General features: G+C 29.6%; 1 protein-coding gene across 1 annotated transcript; it reads right to left on the bottom strand.

Annotated features, from left to right (window-relative positions):
- Positions 1-1697: 1697 nt before the first annotated feature.
- Positions 1698-23649, bottom strand: LOC112692603 (the record flags this gene model as incomplete). The annotated part of the gene is given in 9 exon segments (XM_025567331.1): positions 1698-2045; positions 6157-6683; positions 6766-7089; positions 7230-7445; positions 7535-7844; positions 7925-8025; positions 8130-8200; positions 8279-8431; positions 23425-23649. Coding segments are annotated over 8 exon segments (1992 nt in total). The 3' UTR covers positions 1698-1714.

Here is a 23649-nt window from a genome sequence, read left to right as displayed (position 1 = left end):
TATTTTTTTTTAATGCTTATTTCATAGGATTATAGCATTTGCTCAACACGTTATATGACATGTGGGAAAATAGGTCATAGAATCGTCCTCTGTGAAGTATGACTCATTAATTTTTTATTACTTTTATTTTAAAATGTATTGTTGGTATGGTTTATATCTTCTTCAGAAATTAGTTGCGAAGAAAAGGTTTCCCTTTTGAAATGTAATTTAAACCATTTGAGAAATTCTTTAGGTCAAAATCACTTATATTCATATCTTGCGAAAAATATTTACTCACTTAACTTAAATATGATGAAATAACTAATAGCTGTGTTACATTTTACAACAAAGCTTTTAAAAAAAAACCTTTTATTTTAATAAAAAATTCTTTTTGATTTTAATAACTTACTAATGAATTAAATTATATATTATTAATAACGCCATTAAGAGCATTTGTATTTGTTTTGCATATGTTATTAATATTCTTGAGGTATATAATATATACTCAATGGCTTTTGGACCATAGTTAATAAATATATTGATTTCCTTAGCAGTTTAAATCTGTAATTAAAATAATTACTAACTTATATTAATTGTTACTATTTACCAATAATTATAGTTCAAATATTTTTGTCATTTAGTATATATAGTTATATTTAAATGATTTGACTAAACATAAAAATATTAATGAATATATGCTTTGTTCAAATTAATGCATAAATAATTAATTCAGTAAATCTCTTAACTGATTAATACATATCAATATTTAATTGTATACAATTAATATATGAATATGTACTAATTTTAATTATCTTAGTGACATTTAAAAATATCAAGAAACATATTCAAAAGTATATCATTTTAAAAATATTTTAACACAGCAAGTATAAACTCTTGATCAGATTATCTGGATATAATATTATTTTCATTAATAATTAAATAAAATTGAAAATAATTTTTACAATCCTGAATTCACATCTAGAGTAGTAACATTTTTTATTGGATTACGTTAAACCAGTACTTGAACGTTCCTAAGTTTTGAGTATAGAACAAAACATTTTTAAATTACATCCTATGGATGAAAAACTAGGCGTTGCAATAACATTGTAGTAATTAATATCAACATTTTACAATGGTTCTGTTATCATCTAGGTGTACCCATACTTAAAAATAACATAATTACGGGGAAGGGAGAAGTAATCTATTTATTATTGTTATTTTTTTTGTCTTAAGGTACGTAAGTTAAAATGTTTATCAATTACTCATTATCGTTAAAAATGAAACCACCAATGAGCCATCAATTCAAATAATATTCGAGAACCAAAATTAGAAATTTTATTTCTTACGCACTCATGAAAGAGAGTTATTTACGTATTTTTATAAATGGCCAGATGAGCACTTCATTATCATAGTCACAGAACACCCGTATACCACGTTAACGAATAAAATTAACATAAGTAATAAGCAAACAAGCAGCTACTATAAGTTAGAGTATTTAGCACATTTTCTATTTATAATTAAGAATATTAACATAGCACAATAAAAATGTATTCATTAAATTGACACGAGTATACACTTAATTTTATCGTATTATTAAAAAATATACGTTTCGTTAAAAATAGTTTTCTTCATATGCAAACTGTATATAAATATAATATATAAATATATTATACACGTATTATATTAAATTTTCAGTCATTTTAATGATTATACATCTGTACAGTTAAATAATATATTATAATGAATCACAATAACAAATCCCTTTTAAAATTGGCATTTTGGCGAGCACCGGTCTCGATAAACAATCAGCTTGATGGCCGTATTCGTTAATTCTAAACACTTCACCAATAACTTTAAATGTTTGGCATCCGTTTTTTGTTTCCATGCCTAACGTAGCTTCAAAGTACCCATCACCTGGAGTAGCTTTGAATGTAATTTGAATAGATTTCTCGTACACTTTTCCATCATCGTATTTCTGCGATGCTTCGTACAAATATGCATGTTCTACAAGAGCCAATTTAATTTCAGCGCAATTTTCAAAACCATCCAATAATTCGTTAAAATACCTATAAAATAAAAAATGTTTACACTGTGATGAACCAATATATAATCAATCGCATTCGGTTCATAATGTTATTGTAGGTAAATATTATAATGGTCAAAAATGTAGCTACATGTCCCCAGCCCTCCCACCACGAACTTTCGAGTTCAAATTTTTGCAGTCGTTTGTGCTTCGTTTGCGCTTGTTTATGCTTTTATTGCCGTCGTTTGTGCTTAACCCGTTTCCGAGTTATCGAACTTTCAAGGTGGGGGGCTGGGGACATGATCAAACCCCCCCACTACCTCGGACTTTTGAGTTCAAATTTTTACAGTCGTTTGTATTTCATTTGTGCTTGTTTGTGTTTTTATTCCCGTCGTTTGTGCTTAACCCGTTTCCGAGATGTTAAACATTGAAGGAGGGTGGGGTCTAAGGACTTAGCCTCCCTACTAACCAATTTTTTATTTCATATTGATCTATTTGTTTATTCCACGTTTGTGTAGATTTGTGATCAAACTACAGCAGAAAATTCTGATTTATTTGGGATTTTTTTTATAATGATCCACTTTTTTTTTTTTTTTAAATTAATTTGCGTACACAAATTTAAATATTTGACATTTTTACGTGTATTTTAAAACAATAAGAGCTCTTCTCTCCAAAACCCCTAAGCGATATAATCATTATTAATGAATTTTCATTTTGAAAAAACTTAATAATAATAACACGTTTTTAAAATTGTATGAAACCTTTTTTATTTTGTTATTTTTAAATTTGGGTAAACTTTTAAGCGACCATTTTATCCGGCTACGGAAGTTAAGATGTGACAGGCTACTGCGAATTCGCACTGAAACTTATGCGTACCTACGTGTCTAAACGTGAACACGGTTTGTAAACAATACTTTTGAAAAATTATTAAGATACTAATACTAGTATTCGAATAAAAAGTATTAAAAATACTTTTAAAATACTATTATAAAATTAATTTTACGAATACTCACAAAGTATTTGAATACAAATCCAAGCATTTTTTTTTTAATTTTATGCTATATAATGTATATATATATTGTACACCAGTATAGGTACCTATTATGTTACTATTTTCCATGGATCTTAACAATTATTATAACATGTCTGACTATTTAGAGATAAATATATTTGCATATATTTTTTATTTTTGTTAAATATATCAGAGTACAAAATAAATCCGTTTCTCGGTGCCATGATATCAGATCTAAAATTTGAAAGTAATATATTGCATATATTGCATATATATATATATAAATATTTTTCTATGTTTGATAGATTTTGCAGGAGAGTACATATTTTAAAATTGTTATGCTTATTTTGTAGACATTGACAAATTTTTCAAATTTCAAATTAAAAACTATAGATACATATTTCAACCGATCAAAAAAAAAATGTATTAAGAGGACTTAATACAGTGGCCGCCGCTTAATGTAATCACGTTGGTACAAGACATAACCGATAACATAATCCGATTGATAACATTAAACGAAAGTTATAAATAATAATAAAACCTACATTAAATAAAAAAAAAATGAATAATGTAGTGTTGCGTCAAATTTTGTAATCATAATACATAGTTATTAAAAATATAAAATAAAAAAAATTAAATTAAATGTAAATAAATATGTATAATATATAAAACGATTTTATTATTTAATTGTTTATCCCTCTTTATTAATCACTCATTAAAAATAACTGACTGTCATCCAAGCATTTGTGTTGGTATAATAATCAACTGGTAAACATTTTACTGATTTAAAACAACGAGGATTTTTACGTTTCCCTATAACCAAAAGTTTTTGTTTTTTACCTAACATACTTGTACAACATAGGACAGTGATGCGCTCTTTTGCTATTTTACAGCATTTTGCGTTTTCATTTTTGAATAAATAACTATGCTCAGGCAAGGCACGATAAAATAATCCAGTTTCATCAGCATTATAAGCATTTTCGGGCGTATATTCTGAAATAATTTTTGACCATTCAGTTTTTATCCAATTTTCTGCTGCCGAGAAATCTGCGTCTTTTTATTCTCCATACGTTCTTTGTATACAATATTTTCACGTTTTATCCAGCGATGAAACCATCCTTCTGAGGCAATAAAATTTTCTATACCCATTTTTTTTTGCAAGTTCTTCAGCTTTTTGACGCAATATTGGACCATTAATGCGTGCATCATTTTTTCTAACATTAATAAACCATAATGTTAATGCTGATTCAACCTGTTCTTCTTTCTCACTGCATATCCTCTTTATGTTTGGATTTTTAAATAATTTAGTGTTGCTAAATTTTCTATTTCAATTCGTTTTTTTAATAATTTATACAATAATGGTTGGGAAATTTGTAGTTTTATAGCTGCTTCTCATTGTCCCATTTTTGGTAAATTGTCGTAACGTTGTAGAATTAAAATTTTATCATAAATTGCCAGGTCACTTATTTTTTGTTTTTTACTCATTTTTACTCACACACGATACAGATACATACAAACGTGATAATGGTCGACGGGCAGCAACGATAGTATCTTAATGCTATATGAACTAAAGGTAGATAAATATACGGTAAATAAATAACAGTATAGACATTTATATTCGAGACATTCGACGAAAACTTTGTATGTTACAAAATTATGATTTTATGACCTCAAACTGATAATATTATGAGGCGTATTGATTAAAATAACCGTCATACTTTACACATATAAGTATATATCCGGCCCGTACTTATACTTTTCGATAACAATAAACGTTTGATAACATTAACTGTGATTACATTAAGCGGCGATCACTGTACTTCCAAATATATACTATCTGCAAACTATCTCTCGTATCTCGTTGTAATTTTTGTTTAAGTATAAATAATACTATAACCCCGTATCGACCGTATAACCCGCTGGATATCAATCGGATGTCGATAAAGATAATAGTAGATATAAAATAATAGATTATTTGTTTAGTGTTCAGTTCAATCGATTATTATCCGTCGTTGTTTTTGCGTCTCGAAACCACACAACGTCGATTCATACGTAACACTTCGTACGAGTATATTTTGTAACATTGTGTAATACCGAAAATACAATAGCTTACGAGTAGCCGAATAAACAAACAGGCCAATAATAAATAAAAAATTGGTTACTTACATATACTTAATTTACTTTATAAAATGTGTTAATAAAACAATATACACTAAAAGTTTGTTTAAATATATTCTGAATTTATTAAGCATGCCCTTAGGCCCCACCCTCCTTCAATGTTTAACATCTCGGAAACGGGTTAAGCACAAACGACGGGAATAAAAACACAAACAAGCATAAATGAAACACAAACGACTGTATAAAAATTTGAACTCGAAAGTCCAAGATAGTGGGGGGGGGGGCTGAGCATGTCCCCAGCCCCCCCTTGAAAGTTCGATAACTCGGAAACGGGTTAAGCACAAACGACGGGAATGAAAGCACAAACAAGCACAAACGACTGTAAAAATTTGAATACGAAAGTCCGAGGTGGAGAGGCTGGGGACGTGCAGCTCAAAAATTTTGTTATGTTAAAAATAAATTTACTATATAAATATTATACAGAACGTTAAATTTAAGAAATAATTATAAAATCAAGAATGATATTACTTAATTTATATTTATATGTAGTATATGTATAATGGAGATTTTAAACAATTATCAAATTTTTGTTCGGAAAGGTACGTTTTAATTATTATTAAAATTTTTCGTACAAGAAATTCTCACATATAATCATACATTTGAATGTTGTTTGGCAGCATATTTTTAAGATTATTACAAATATCACTATTTATTTACAATTATATAAATATTTTTATAAATTCATAGATATACACTTATAAAAATCGTCTATTTTATATTACAAACCAATAGAAAAAAACGATTAAGAAAATAAGTACTTTTGCCCGTCGAGCACATAAGAAATAAGATTATCGTATATGAAAATTCAGTAAATTAGGTAATGAAATATTATAAATACATAAATTATCTTTTGATAGTATACCATATATGCACAATCGCTTTCGATAACTTAAACAACTCTATGGGTTAGAAGAAAATGAATTAGGTGTTGGTAAATAGTATAACCTACTACAGTCTATAATACCTTATGACTTCGTTTGAAGCTCCAATACTGTATGGATGTTCTGGATCAAGTTGCTTTTGTTGACCCTCGTGGCAAACACATAGCCATTGAGCCACGCCAGCTTCTTTGCAATCTCTTAGCAATGGAACGGGTTCAAAAAGTGACAGGCCTGTGCTAGCAGCTGAAAAATGATGCTTAACGTTCTCGTCTTGGATATTATTAAGCATCTGTTTTTCGATATCGGTTGATTTTTTCCGATTATTTAATGTACTTAACACATGTCTAAATGTAGCATAAATATCGAATGTGGATGTCAGTCTCATACGGTTTTCACGGAGTGATTCTTTCCAGGATGGATACTTTGCTATTATCCAATCTGGAAGTATTACGGTAACCATTGGCATTCGGTCTTCAATGGTTCCAACTTTGGTCCGCCGAATGAAATCCATGCGGTTTCCATGGTCACCGAGTACAAAAATCACAGTTCGGTTAAAAAGCCCTTCGCGAAAAGAAGACTTGAGAAATTGCATGTAATCTAGGTCTATCACCTAAACAGAAATTAAATAGATTAAGGATATGGAAATAGTTTTTTTTTTTTTTTTTTACGTGAAAAATAACAATCTTACTAACCCCGACTGTATTGACAAAGTCATGGCTGACTTCATTGAAAAGCGAGAACAAGAATACCGGCGAGTCTTGGTACACTTTTAGGAATGATTTTAAATAGTCAAAGTAGATAAGGTGCTTAGGCGTTGGTCCGAGGCAACCAGGCGAGCTCATCTTGTACAACATGGACTGTTCGACGGCCAACCAATAAGTACGCATATAATGTAAAGTGGGCTGTAAAGTAATACCGTTTGCTAAGTAGTCGAACATGTTGAACTCTGGCTGGTCTTCGGCGTAAAGAGTTGCGGCGCCTTCTTTACTAAAGTCTTTCCATATGTAAGGCCAATCCTGCGGATAAATATTAGCATAGTATTTCTTCGAAGATATATATATGAGCGTACATTTTGTCATTGTTTTATCACACTGAGCTCTGTGGTGTTACAAAAATGGAAAATATGAGCTCACATTCGTGAAAATCGTTTACGTACATCAAACTTATTATTGTGTTCCGTTAAGAATGACCGACCCGTTAGCATTGGGATCACATTCGGGAAAGTGTTCTCGCCCACTTTAGTAAAACCATACATCACATCACCATCCATTTCTTCAGTGATGAAATGATAGGAATTCACCATTTGTCTCATAAAATTTAACCGTGATATGGAATCGATTCCAATAACGGCCACGCCCAGTTCCATGTCGTCCTATCGAAGAAAAATATTACAATTACAATTTTTACTCTGCCCCGAAGCAAGTCAACGAGTAAGTCTTGTCGAATCATTTTCATATTCACTTTAAACTTTCTGACTTCTGGCCTTCTCCTAGCGTAAGCGTGGAAATTGTGGTACACCGTAAGCCCGAGGAAATTCGTGCAGGCCACGTATATGAAATCAGTCTGTGGCTCATGTAGACCGACGATAGGAATTTTCGGTCCATATTCCAAACGAAAATCGTCATCAATTGGACGAAATATTTCTTGATAAAAACAATAAAGCGTATTTGAACCCAATGAATATCCGGACTCTTCGAACCCTGTATCATTGAACTGTAAAAGGCCTGTGTTCATATCGATGTAAGTTAAACGATAAGACCGATCCATACATCTAAAACCGGAAAAAGTAGCAACATTTAAATGAGTTGATATCACCAGAACATAATAAAAACATAAAAATATATAATTCACCTTATAGGTTTCGGCACAAAAACGTATTTTAGAATGGACGGATGAAACGGATTGAGTATAGGAAACTGACATGTGACTCTTGGGTCACGATCAGTCAAATTCTAAAACATTAAACGTTATTGCACTTAGAATATATCATACGATTATTACAGACACACACACACATGTATATAAGTACATTGAAAATGATCGCGTTGCGACTTACTTCGTAAACGACCAAATGTTCGAGTTTTGGTCTCACCAACTCTTTATGAATGTGGTACACCGTCACCGATGCTTAACACAAAACATAAAATTATACTTATAGAAGATACAATTTCCGTATAAATCGTTACATCAGATTTATCGTCTTACCTAATGTCGTTACGAATATAAATAGGTATCTAATAGTGTAGTATGGTTCTTTGGCTTGCTGGTTACCGTGTGCTTTTTTGTGCTTTTTGTTGGCTGTCATTCTACCTCTCATGCGGATTGCTTCATGCTTTTCGTATTGACGAATTCACACTCCTGTTCAAAATAATAATGCACATTGTAGTTCTATTTATATATCACTTGTAAATGTGTATTACGTTAACATTGATAAATGTCAAATTACGGTACGTAAAGTAAAAGGTACGTTTAGTGGTAAATTATAGGTCTCATTATTGATTTTGCGTTATCATGCTTTCAATCTATAAGCACATCGGAAGAAAACATGATAACGTGTTTCCACCAATGTTTTACCTACATTTATTGAAATCATTCGAAAATAATACAATACAGCCACTATTATAACGTTATTGACTACATTATATTGTAGTGGTTGTGAAGCTGTGAACAATAATTTGGTTTGCATTTCTTTGACGTTATCGATCCATACAAATACCGAATTTTAAGTAACACTTTTTAAAACTGACAGGAATTGTGAACATTTTACCAAATGATTAACTATCAATTACAACGCTTGTTTTCTTAACCATCTATTTAGATGCACTTTGCACACTCAGCACCGTCTGGAGATCAGTTGTAAACGATTTAAGTTGTACAAGGATATTCCGCGTAACGTAAGACCGTTACTATTATGTCGACCGCAAAACGATTGTAATAAAAAACCTTCGGAACGTCGATAAGAGAGTTATAGTTTTTCAAAAAACGTGGCCGTGATACTGTAAAGTAGGATGATTACTTTTTATCATTTTAAAGTCCTACAGCTAAATCGGAACACACGCGCGCATTAAGATCGTAACGCGTAGAGGCATCCACGAACTCAATACGTTTATCGTACACACAAGCGCGGGCACGCTTTCGCCCACGCTCGCACAGTGACGCACAAAGCCGTACGAGCATACAGGGTGATAAATTGTCCGTTTCGCGATTGTTCTCCCGTGGCAGGAGACTACGGGGTGGTCTTTACTGTGCCAGCCCCGCTGAGAACCGAAAGAGGTGCACGTAACGTACATGTGGCATAAAAATAGCCGTATTCGAAACGCCAGACCAACTGGAATTCGAACGAGTGTATCGATAGGCTCTTCGCGCATATCATCCGAAAACCTAAAGCTGGTTACACACTATACGTTTTCGACGTAGCGTTTTAGAAAGCATTTTAGACGCGACGTTCGAACGCCAAAAATCAAACACACATCAACATACGGTCATATTCACACCAGGGAAAAACCGAGCGTCCGAACGCTTCGATACCCGTAGGTTTAATTTTGAGCGTTTTGGACGCAACAATTAAAATTAAACAATGTATTAACCATTTTGTATTCATACTGGGCATTTGCGATATCGCGTTTTGCAGCGTTTCGGTTTATAATCGGTTTATTTGGCTACCAAACGTCGACTTGCTTTGCTTTGTTACCTACTATTTTTTTTCTCTCCTAACGTTGTTGCAATCTTTTATACAATACATAAACAAACAAGCTGCTTCTACATCATCTAATGTATTTATATCTAATCCGTTTAACGCCATTTTAAAATAAATTAAATAAAAAAAGTAACAAAAACGTTGTACGATGTATATATGAGTACCTACATTTAAATACCAAATTACAGTATTTTGGACAACGAGGTTAGTTTACACCATTTCCCGTGTGTACGCTCTCGATAATATTTGTTTCAAAAACAAGATAATAAAACGCGTACATTAGCGTCTAAAACGCATAGTGTTTAGTTAACCTAACGCGAGCGTTTTGAATGCCACGTTTTTAAAACGCGTAGTGTATAACCAGCTTAATGCTTCATCGCAAGCCAGGCAACGATGACGTGTGGTCTCGGGGACGCCACCGGCGCAGCTCCTTAACCCCCCCCCCCCATATTTCGTACGCGACAATCCTTTTGAGAACGAAAACGTTTTTATGTTTATTTTTTCCGCTTTAATCGCAATTATTTAATACGATTGATGTATTTGTAGTGATTAGCGAGTTGACACCGTAAGAACATTGTATTTTAGTCTGTTAAGTCAATGTGGTCAACGCTGATTAACCACTGGAAGTTTAATAATTACCAAATTACAAGAGCTGCGTTAGAAAGCGCAAAAAATTATTACGAATCAACGAATCGATTCATTTTCATTTCACAGTTAAAAGAAGTGAATTTATTTTTTACTGAATCGTGAAGCATACGTACAATGTGAAAGGATTTTTTTTTACATTTTTTTTTTTAAAACTTAAATTTATTTATCTAATATTCAATTCACACTTTTAAATTATTTACACTTATTTACCATATTTTCTTAAATTCAAAATCAATTAACAGAAATAAATATACAATAAAATATATTTTTTATTTTATTTTGTTTTATTAATTTTTAACAAACTACAACGGTTTAATAATCATTTTTATCTGTTACACATTCAAAATTTTAAAATAAATTGACTTTTATACTTCATTTTAACTAAATTAATAACCACTTTTACAGTTCATCCAAAAATAATTCAAGGTTAGCACATGTTTACATATTATTTTAACATTTTGATTACTTAACACTTAAAACTATTTCATATTGTAAACGTCTCAAAAACATTAATAGTTTATCCATATTAATTGGTATTAGACAAGCAAAACGACTAGGTTTTACTGTTGAAGTTGTAACGCGAATGTTACGAAAAATATTGTTGCACATATTACATTATATCAGATCCTTGTTTCGTACAGACCATATGTAGATCAAACAATGGTTTATATTACAATTCTCAACAATGACTTGCCTGAATGTTCAGTGTCATTTATGACATTTAAACTGATATTTAAATTATAATTTACGATATTAATTTGCTTCACTATAGTTTTATAAATTTAATTGATTTAATTAATCCTCGTAAATAAATTTCTTATGATTTCTATACTTCTAATACTTATATAAACTATATAACAGTTTTATTTTCACTACCTACTAATGTATATGATAAGATAAGTGGATCATAAACTAATTTCCAACCTTGTTAAAAATTTTTTTAATATTGTTAGAATACTTATTTATATACATTTTGTTCAAGCATTTAAATAGTAATGAAAATATTTTTTAATATTATTCAGAACATTTAAAAATATTTTTTTTTTTTGGTTCAATAAATTTATTTTAAAATATTTGTACATTATTCGGAAATAGATGGGTATTAAAATTGATTTATACATATTTCAATTAAAATAAAATACATATATACTTTAATTAGTACAAGAAAGTTACTCATATATGTCACATACTCTGATTATAAGTACAGTTATTAGACAATACTTACCTAATTATGGAAAAAAACAAGAAAAATATTGACTACAGTCGGTCGCAAATCTAAAAATGATAAAAGAGGGGACCGAACGAAAACATATACTTCAAGTATATAAAATCATTGGAATTAAGTTTAATAGTTCTAATGAAATAATAATAAAATAGTAACAGTATTGATTTAAAATCAAATTATTGTTGTTACAGCTTTTAAAATGAAAAGAAAGAGAATTTATAGATTCAAGATAAAGACTAATCCAACCAGCGGTGGTCTGAGTCCCGTATGTCTAGACCAACAGGGGTTTCAATCATTACGTTAGCTGCTTATTTAACGAAATCTAATTTACATAATTTTAGAAGTTCGAATAATTATAAAATTACATGTTTGAAACAAAATCTAAAATAGTACGTAACGAAAATATTAGTAATTGGAATTTGAAATAGAATAAAAATACAAAGAAAGTATTTTTTGACTATTTAAAATACAATGGTCGACAAATACTTAAAAATTATTTGAATATAAGTAGGTTTTCGAATATAATACTTAACAAGACTGTGTATTTCTCAGTTACTGTAGGCTATATGTTAGTGTAGTATTAGTATATTGACGTTGTCACGCGTTTATTGTTTGATATTTCAAGTGCTAATTTTGCTTATTTATACTTATTATTCTTTTTAAGTTATTTTTAAGACTTAGAATGACTGTTAAGATAATACGTGATAAAATATATTTAGTCCATCATTATAATAATGAAATAACTAGAAACAAATTATAGTCTAATATTTAAATACATGAGAATATCGATTATACGTGGTAATGGTGGGGAAGGGTAACACAGATAAATGAAAAACATGGTTAATCGAGACAATTTATTAAACGAATTATGAAAAAATGTACAATGTTGTATGCATATTAAGTATGTACAATGTTATTTTCTTAATGACTGTTGACGAAACGGCAATAGCAAATACTAAAAACACACTTAACAGTATGGAACAAATTTGACAGAATTGAAAATTTTCTATATGTATTAATTATAACGTGATTAGATAAATATGATTATTGAAGAACCTCTAGTAAGTCTCTATTAATCTTAAATAACTCTTATCTACCTGTGACATATATAGCCATCTTTTTATCGTCGAAAAGGTCGTTTATGTTTTTCGATAATGTATTTTATGTACGAAATATAAAAGTACGTTCGTCCAATCTAATAAAACTTTTTAGACGAAAAATTTTAAACGACGATAATTTTGGAAGAGTGAGCACGGTTAATCGCGAACATGAATAATCGAGACATGGTTTATCGAGGTTCCACTGTATTAAGAATTTTATTTTTCAATGTACGCATTATAAAACTCAATACAAAAAAACCGTGTAAAGATTGGAATGAAATAAGTGTTGATATATTGGAAGGAAGCACGAATACCAACTAAAACGGATAAAATTTGAATTAATAAATTGTAGAAATTAAAATAGAATTATCATAAAATGAATGAAGAGAGTTACACAAACAAGCAAGAAAAAGAACGGGAAGCCACGAAATAAAAGGGCAAATATTAATTTATATTCTATATATATTCATCGATATAGCATTCACAGATACACTAAATATTATAAAAATTTAAGAAAATTAACAATTTCTAATAAGTCAGTGAAAAGTTGGAAGGCTGGGTTTTATGTATAGCATTGATTATCAAATGCAATGAAGAGAATCCCGAGTGGAGAGAAGCAAAAAATGTATAAAACGACATTATAATTTTAATTTAGAAAATACGGAGGTTTACTTGAAAAAGAATTACTTGAAATAAATAAATGAGTTATAGTAAATGACCAATTAATTTTGGATTTAATGACGTATGAAACTTGTTATGTTGTTGCATTAATATAAATGCAATGATCAAACGTTAATCAGTATAATTACAGTTTATAGATATGAATTGTAATAACGTGTTTATTGTATAAACGGCATAAGTAAACTAAATGTCGTGCGAGGCACACACGTCGCGTATGGTAGGAAAATCCCCCCCCCCATATATATATGTATAAACATTATTTAATACGTAACAAAACTTACAATTTTATATCAAGTGAAACCAATCAATTTTTTAATACATAGATTTAACTTGATATTAGTTTCCTTCGAATTAAAATGATTTAAATGTTTTGAAAAAACTACCGCTGAAAAAAATAATGCTACGGAAAGAGGTATAAAACTTATTGAAGACTACAAAAGTTTATTAAAAAAAAATTTAGACCAAAAATAATAAGTACTGCAGTAATAGTCAGAGGATATCGAGGATATTGAGCTATCCACACTGCAAAAAATATAATTTGAAAATAGCTATTTTAAATATATCAATAAGATTATTCAGATTATATAAATAGTTGATAATATTTTTTTTTGCTACATAATAAAGTATTAAGTATTTAAATTGTATTAAAATATGTTCTAAATTAGTTTTAATTATCATATCACTATGTTAATAATTTTTTTTTATAAATAGCAAATAACCATTTTTTTTAGCTTAATGTTTAATACATATTACTCAAATAGTGAAATGAAGGATTATTGAACATTTTTATTCATACAATTTTAATTAAGAAACTTAATCTTACGTAATTATTATCAAACATTTTATTAATAATAACTTCATCCGTTCAAGTAATACTCGCATATTCGAGAAACTACGAACAACAATTTCTTCGAAAATAATAATAAAACGTATTTTTTAATGTTCGATAAAGGCACACAGTCAGTATAGAACTTAGAAGTGTTAAAATTATTCACCCAAATAGGTAATCGGTGTTAGGTTTTGTCCTCAACTCATGTATATCGTAAAATGTTTAAATTTCAAAACAAAATTATGAAATGCGTAGCTAACAAAAGAAAATTGAAATAGTGTTAGATAAATGGTAACACGGAATCACTTCAGTGTTGACATTTTAAAACCAATCTTACTATGAAATGATTACTCATATCATACCCGTTTATTATTTTTAATACCAATACAAAAAATAGTGAACTCATTCTTATGATCACGAAAATAATTGTCTTTAAATATAAATGTTTAACACAAAATCAGTTGGAATAACTATTCATTTATGACTAATCACTACCTGTTACTCTCGTATATGTGCGTTATGAAAAATTTGAGTCTAATTAAAAGTTACGTGCAACTAAAGAGATTGTATAATTCGGTTGCTCTTCAGTATTCGAGTCATCACCGTCCAAACCATTTTTGATCAAATTATTGAAAATTATGTTCTACGTGTAAGTGTGGGATCGCAATGTAGGATCAATATCGATACCATAAAAAAATGGTTAATTTCTCATCAAAATCGTCTCCGTTACCGTTGATCAGATGAAGTATATAATTTGTACAGTTTTGAAAATACGAAAATTCTGAATTCGTTCCTGTTTGTTGAGGAAAATATTTTATCATTTTTTTTTTTTTTTATTCGGACCGTTTCATACTGGTAGTCTAAGATAAAAAACATTGTAACCATTGACCTGTTGCACTTTTCGGTGATTCGTTCCAAATTATTCGGACCATGGGCTGATGAGCGCTGGGCTCGGAACTGTACCGACTGAGCGAGAAAAACGGCCAAGAACGTATCGCGAACCTTTTTTCAGCTACTTTTTTACCGCAGCACGGTCTCACGAGGACCCGCCACCTTTGGCGCGCTCGACGACGCCGCCGTTACCTACGCATCTCGGGGCCATATATATTAATACGAGAAAAAAAAAGAAAACAATACAACGGCAATCGACGACCACGTACTTCGCGAGCCGCCGAACGGTCAAACTTTGGCGATGCGTCCAACGCGTAATATCGTTGCGGTCACTTGACGGCCGGCCAAAAACGTTAAACGTTTGCCAGCGGGCGGCCGTGCGGTATGAACCAGAATGACAAATTATTGAGTAGATACTCAAAATTCTGTTTTTTTTTTTTTTTTATTGCGCTATTATTATTAATTCGATATTATCGATTCGAAGAGAAAAAACCGGCCATCGCCAAACGATATTCGTCTATAATTTTTTTATTTTTTATTTATTAATAACTTTTTTCTATTAGATACTTTTTTATTTTTTATCATATGTTTGCGATTAGGTTTAAGTTAGGATATCGTCACAGAACTGGTACACAAACATTATACTAAAATATTTACTATAGGTAAACATAACGAAAATGCACTTTTCGGAATGCAGTTTAATTTATGAATTATGAACATATCAGAAATAACTATAATAGTTCAACACTTTGAATAAAATAATTACCAGAAGTATTCATAAATTAAACATAAGTTTAAGACTGGGAAAAAATACTGAGCTTTCAATTTGAATTTGAATTTTAACGAGAACGTTTAACGGTTTAGTAATTTATGAATAATTTACTGTGGTGCATCATGATATTGCATTGAAGATAAATAATTAAGCTTAGGGACTTCTAGCACTTGAACACATATAAATATGTTTTAAAAAAGAATCAAACATGCACTAATTATGCAATAAAATATTATTATTTTATTGAAAAATTGACATATACCTTATTTTTTATTATTGTTAATGGTATTTACGTAAAAATGTGTATTTTGATTGATTCGATAGTTATTTATCAAACTCAATGCTTTTGCATGCAGGTCGTGGGCCTGAAATACAAAACAGAACAATGAGAATAAAATTAATTTAAATTCTTTAAATGGGTACAGTTCAATAACTCTGCTAAATACAATGACGAAAATAATGGAAAAAATTATCCCCTAGAGAGTCTGAGAAACTCAGCTAACAAACTACCTCCCAACATAAGATGAATATACAAATCACTCTTCTATGCAGCCAGAACACTTAAGAACATAAACAATTCAGGAAACAAATACCTAGGAATAGTATGTTATATATTATAAAACAAGGCGATTAACTACAAATATCTATATCCATATCAAATAGTAAAATGAAAATCCCAGAATATTCCCTTAGGGATAATGCGCATTGACATAAACCTAAATATTCTGAAATACAAAAAATAAAACAAAATCTCAAATATTTATAGAACTCTTTTAGATAATACAATAAAAAAAATATAATAACTACAAACACATCTATACAGATGCATTCAAAATAGAAAATGGTTAGGATAGCAATAGTAACAGAAAATTTAAGACTTCCAACAAACTTTCACAAAAATGCTCTATCTATACAGCCAAAGCGCAAGCTATATACAAAGCAGAAAAATATACAAATCAAAAATAAAGAAATAACTTATGTTTATTTAATACTAAGCGATTCCCTCAGTAATCTCATAGGCATTCTCGACAGATCTCATTTCGATGAGATATCGAAACTAAACCAAAAAAAACACATTAAGTATGCCAAAAAGGAATAGGGATATCCTATTTATTTATTTATAACCAGGTACAGTGGTATAGATAACAACGATATAGCCGTCCCAAAAGCATCCAAAGCAACCTTATCTACTGACACCCTAACCCTAAATCTAATCATCTACAGTGATATAATGAAATATATCCAGAAGGTTCTATATCTCAAATGGCAGTCACTGGATGGGACAAATTACCAAATTAAATACAATAAAAAACAATATCCATAAATGGCGAAACCCTGGCCTTAACAAAGAAGATGAAATTATTATAAACCGCCTCCGAAATGGACATTCACAACACACTATCACATCATGACAGTAATGACTCTCTACATGTAAATCATGTAGAGTGGAATACACAGTCAAACACATACCAACCTAATGTTGCAAGTTCGAAGTTTTGAGAAACAAGCACCATATACCTCATATACTAAGAGAATCCCATCAACCAGACTTCCAATCAAACATCAATATAAATTGTTTAAAATTTATTAATTTTGTATCTTGAAAATTTCACCAAACTATTAGAAATTTTCTTATGCTAAACTATATAATCTCAAACTAAATCTATGACATTTATTTGAAAGTAAAATGTTGTATTTTGAAATCAAATTTATCAATTGATATAATCGCCGGTCAATGCGATCCTCATCACGAGAGATAAGATAAATTTCTATCAACGATAGACATCAGTGTTTATAAATATGAACAATGTAAATGGAAAACCGCGTTTAAAATCGTAACAGTTATCAGTACGTGGCATACAATAAGATATATGAGTAGGTATGACACAATATGACTTTTTATAGCACTTAAAAACTACATACTGCTAAATATGCTCTAAAAATTAAAAACTGTAAAATATACAAGTATAGAAAAGATTAAATTTAGAATTTACGAGTGGATTTCTCACATTGTGAACAGTACTTCTATTTTATTATGCTGTTTTATTAATCTTATATAAAAAAAAAAAATCTCACAAATGCTAATAGTTAGAAGTCCTACTATAAATAATAAAAAATTCAATTAAATTAAAAATAATTATTTCGAAAGTAATATTCTAAGCGATTCAAAGGCTTATAGTACGTAGTGTACGTTTTGAAAAATAGTAAAACTCACACTACTTACAAACACAAGGTGAAATCAACGTTTCCAAATACATCGCACATGAACCGTGTAGTTTACTACTGTTCCTAACTATGTACATTAGCCCAACCGTTAAAGCAACGGTAAAATACATTTTAGACGCAATTCGTTTATTAATACAATATTGTTATTTCAATAATATGCTAAACGAGAAGGCGAGACGTGCGGCGCAATAATTGATTCTAATGTATGACTAAGTGACTCTACCACAGCTGTTACTCGGCGTTGTGCACCTGTTGTTTATATATGTGTTCCTGTCGCGGTAATGTTTGTGTCACGTTGCACATGTTTTTGTCGTTATCAATAGTCCAACTTGACCATAAGCGCAACTGGGGTGAACATTCTGGAAAGAACTTCACTGAGAAATTTTACAAGTTTCGTGTTTAACCAAACAATGTTCTACCTCCTCGCAATATTATCCAGCAATTGTTTTTTTTTTATTAGTAGGATGTATGCACAAGAAATGATTTATTGAACATTCAATAATTGTTGTCAAACCAAAACATTCAATAGTTTACCCAACAATAACTTAGCTCTATCGTTTTATCGAAGTGTGAACGATGGTTTGAATTTCAATACAAATCGTACCCGTACGACTGCTTAAGTGTCAAATACATTTTCATTTTCAATAAAATAATTCATACATAGAATTTTATTTCTCGTATAAACTGATTATTGATCATTCAACCTAATTTAATTTTTTTTTTTTTTAATTTTTAATTTGAGTGTAGATCGAAAAATGACGCTGGGTTTATTTTCAATGTTTATTGAAACTTTGAGAAAGCATAGATATTGAAAATTAAAAACGCTATTACGAGCGTGTTAACCTATATAAATAAACATAAACACATATTTCGATAGAAGTACATAATATTCATTATTAATTAAACAGTCCTAATCATTTTTATGAGCTCAACGTAAAATATTATTATAACTTTAGGGGATGAGGAGGGACTATGGATAAAAATGAGGGATCTAAGCCCCCTCAATAGTATCTATGCGATAGTCTGAAACACGCCGATTACAGAAATTAGAACAAAACATTAATGAAATCGTCGACCACAAAATTTGAAACACAACACCCGCGCTGAATTTATCACTGGATTTAAAAATAGCCAAAACACTATGCGTAATGAATTGTTCGATTATGCATTTAGTCGTACGGAAACTTATATAGAAATACTGAATTTGTATGTTTGGAATTGATGAATTGAACGTGTAGTGCACAATACCATTACACTAGTCTAAACAAATAACAAAAGACGTAATAATATTAGTTACTTCTCTTCTGTGTTCTTCTACGCACATCAATATTATCGTGTGAATATAATGATAAACATATTTATAAATTCAACGTCATTTACATTTTTAGAAGTCCACAATAATATTATTAAACTTCAGCACGTATTTTTGCTATAATTTGTACAGGCGTTTTATTATTACGCCATATAATAATAATAATAATAACAAACATTTTCAAGATTATGTGCGTTCGACAAATTAATTAATTAGTACGTACCTATGTCGTTTCTTTTTGTAAATCAATAATTTAAATGTAAAATGTAAAATGTAATCCTATATCCTTAAGTACATAATTATATTATATTTATGATAAAATATTAGAAAATTGTAGAGTGAGAATTATTGACAAATTTCCAAAAATGTAATAATTATTATTCCGTATTAGTAATATTTTCTAAAATTTAGTAGACTAGAAATGACTAACAATTTTTTTTTGTTAAAATGTACATGATATTGGAAATATCCGGTTACTTTTGAGCATTAAAAAAAAATTGTTTTTGAAATCTTAATAACATCATCAACATATTCAATATTATCTTTCAAAATATCTTCTCATTATTACAAAAAATGTTAAAACACATTAATACCGCAAAATACCACTTGTATAATTTTTTCATTCTTTTTTTTTTTTTTGCTTTCAAGTTAATTAATTACCTATTTGATTCATATAAATAAATATGCATTTAATTAAGTATTTTCCTTAGTAATTAAATTATTTGTTTACGAAATAATGTTTTACATTTTAATCTATTCTACAATTTTACGATTGAATTGTACAAAATATTTATAAATATTGTATAACATTTTTAACAAATTGATTTAAATTATCGCTGATTCTTTTCTTACTCGTGTTATATTCTATAAAATAAAATTCCAATAAAACATTCTTTATACTCTTAATTATTGAATAATTTGGACACAACATAGAACCATAAGAAAAAAAAGCAAATATGTATAGTTAAACAGTACTACTATAAAAACCAATAATAGTATATTTAAACCATTATTTCGGTAAAATAAATTTACATTTTTTTTATCAAAACTAAAAAATTGTGTTATGATTAAAACTTAAAAATATATTTTGACAATAACAATTATAATAAGATGCCTTAGCATAAACAATTTGTATCAATTACGGGTAAAAATATGTAGTTTAGTTTTAGATATAGAGTATTAGATAAAAATAAATATTTTTAAAACTTTTTTCATGACTTCGAGATCGAGCTTCGATCAAACCTTTATTGATTATTACCCATGGTGTGAACTTGGTTTATTATATTATTAGACAAAATTAAATTCAAAAACATTATCTATTCTTTCTGAAAAAATATTTACTTAAAAAATCGTTCAGACAATACTTGTAAACTGAGACCAATTTATAAAAATACAATACCTAATGATATATTTATTGAAGTCGGTATAGTAAACGCTTTTCAAATTAATCAATTGTAATTTTTAAACATAGTCACTCGGACATATTGATGTATAATTGAAAACTATCAAAACAAATAAAACGACATTATAGCAGTTCAATACTAAAATAGGTACAATAGGTATTTACTTCTTTATTACCTTTAAGCTATATATAGCATTAAGAATTCGTGATACACCATATGTAACGATACAGCCGTCAACTTTATTTTATTGTTCATTAAATAAAATAAACAGGTTAGTAGGAATCATATGGGCCAAGAGTTCGTTTAAAAACAATAATTATGAATGAAACTTTCACAGTCTAATTATAATGGAAGTTAATTTCAAGATGGATACTGTGTTTGCTAGTTTGCTATGTATTCTGTTGATTGGTATTAAATACTACGGTGCACTTTTCAATATTATAAAACATAACGATATTAATTATTCTGTTGTCTAAAAACATTAACTTTAGGAACTTAAAAGATAAACTGGATACTAAGTTATACAAGTATTATCAATATATTATACTAATAATTTTAAATATTTATTAAAGTGGTGCTAAATTAATTATATCAAAGTCCAATGGTTATACTAAATGTGATTTTTTCTTCTTCTGTTGTTTAATCAGTTTCATTACAAAAATATTGGCTATTTATTACTAATATAATAATATAAACTATCTTTTGATATGAAGTCAAATGGTATAAATGGTATATTGATTTTAAATTTAAAATAAAAATGTCCCGGTATCTCAACCGATCACTATATTTTACCAGATCTGTGACTTAATTATTTTTAATTATTTTTATTTATACATATATGTGCGTGTGTGTGTGTGTGTGTGTGTGTGTGTGTGTGTGTGTGTGTATGGGTGTATGTATGTATGTATATATATTCGAAGTATGTTTAATTATAGGAAATATTGGAATAGACATTTTTTAAGTAAGAGGAAAACCGCCCGAAAACTGAAATCGGGACTAAAAAAATAAAATAGATCGTTCTATTATCAAACTTAACATGCACATTATAATCAATGTTTAAATTAAAAATGAATATGCAGGCATTGAATTGAATAACATATATTAGTGTGCTCGTTGCAAGATTAACAAACATGGACAAATTATAGTAGACCGACAATAAAAGTGCGTAGACATATAGTGATATACTCACGTATACTGATAGATACTAAATTGATACATGTACGTATTAGTTAATCTTTTAAATTTTTATGAATTTGAAGATTATATTGTGCGTTAAGTAACTCTTTATCCAAGAACGAAATCCTTATGGTATAATAGTATTAGAGTAGTATAGTATATATTAATAAAATATAGTATGTATTATAGTTTTAATAAATTAATTAATACTGAAGTATATAATACATATAATATTGCAAAATAATACGAACATAATAAAACCCGTATATATACGAGTACATTATAATTAGAATCTATAAACAAATGTGTCAATAGCACCTTAGATTGAATTAATTTAATGAACTTTATGATTAATCTAGAACCGAATTACTTAATAATAAAATACGTTTATAATAAATAATAACACATTTTGAAATGCATTTTAATAATTAACAATTATTGTTATTAGGTTTTTGTAAGCAAATAAAATAAATATAACTGGGTGAGATGTATTATTTAATGTTAATTAATTTTGTTGAATCAACACAATGGCTTACACGCTCAATAAAAACTAGGTGAATAAACAATTATAATAATTGGAACTTAGTCGCAGCCAAATAGGAATTTGCTTTTTAGCCATTAAATTATTTTAGTAATTATTAGAAAACAAGTTGTTCGAGGTGCCAAAAATAAATGATTGATTACAAAAGTTATAACAAGTGCTTTATTAAAATGTTTGATTTTCTATTTTTAATCGACCGAATAAAAATGTGTTTTACGTGCAGCCTGATTTCCGAAAAAATATATATAAATACGTACGTACAAACGGCTATATACTATAATGCGGATGATCTTAGTGGATTCGTTGCCAACCATAGAGGTCGATTGCGTTGTCCGTTAAAGATTTCGAATTCAGTGTTCAGAACTTATTAGTCAACTCATACCACTTGTACGATCTTTTACGTTTTCGCTCGTGCAAATCAAAATTACTGTCAATTCGGTGCAATATAAAAATATAAATTAGAAAAAAATCGATTACAATTAAAACGTGTTGAATTCAAAAATGCTGGCGTCAACACTAAAAAATCCCTACGACGTATTACCTGCTAGCGTTGATATCGTTTATTTCAGTACACAACATCGTTACGATTAGAAATATCACATATTCTTATCCGGCATTGTTTTCGTGAAAACGTGGTTTTAACGAATAAAAAAATGTAAAAATTGCGTTTCTCGCGTTGCTCTTTGACGAATTAAAAAAAAAAAAAAAACATGGAAAAAAAACCCATGGAATCAGTCAACGTTAGTGTTGGGTGCACGTGGGAACCCCGCGACCGCACTTGTGGTGGTGCGTTCGTCAAGGTGATCGCGGAACAACGACGGCGGGGATAAATCCGTAAACGTGTAGATACCTCTTTTTTTTTTTCTTCCGGACGACCGTCGTGCGGGCAGAGGCGGTGGCGACACGCACGTCTCGGGGTCGTATGCGCCGCGCGGAACGCGAAGCTCATCACTGCCGGATCACCGCACGTCGGACTTCCATCGTAGGCGTAGTCGTCGTTGCTCTTTTGTCGCGCGCGCGCGCGCGGAGACGGAACCGTTCGGACACGTGGACCGGGTAACGGGAGCAGGGAGGG

This window comes from Sipha flava, unplaced genomic scaffold (assembly GCF_003268045.1).
Source record: "Sipha flava isolate LNK unplaced genomic scaffold, YSA_version1 75_pilon_pilon, whole genome shotgun sequence".
Lineage (NCBI taxonomy): Eukaryota > Metazoa > Arthropoda > Insecta > Hemiptera > Aphididae > Sipha > Sipha flava.
Note: the sequence above shows the minus strand (reverse complement) of the source record. Positions and strands in the feature narration are given on the sequence as shown.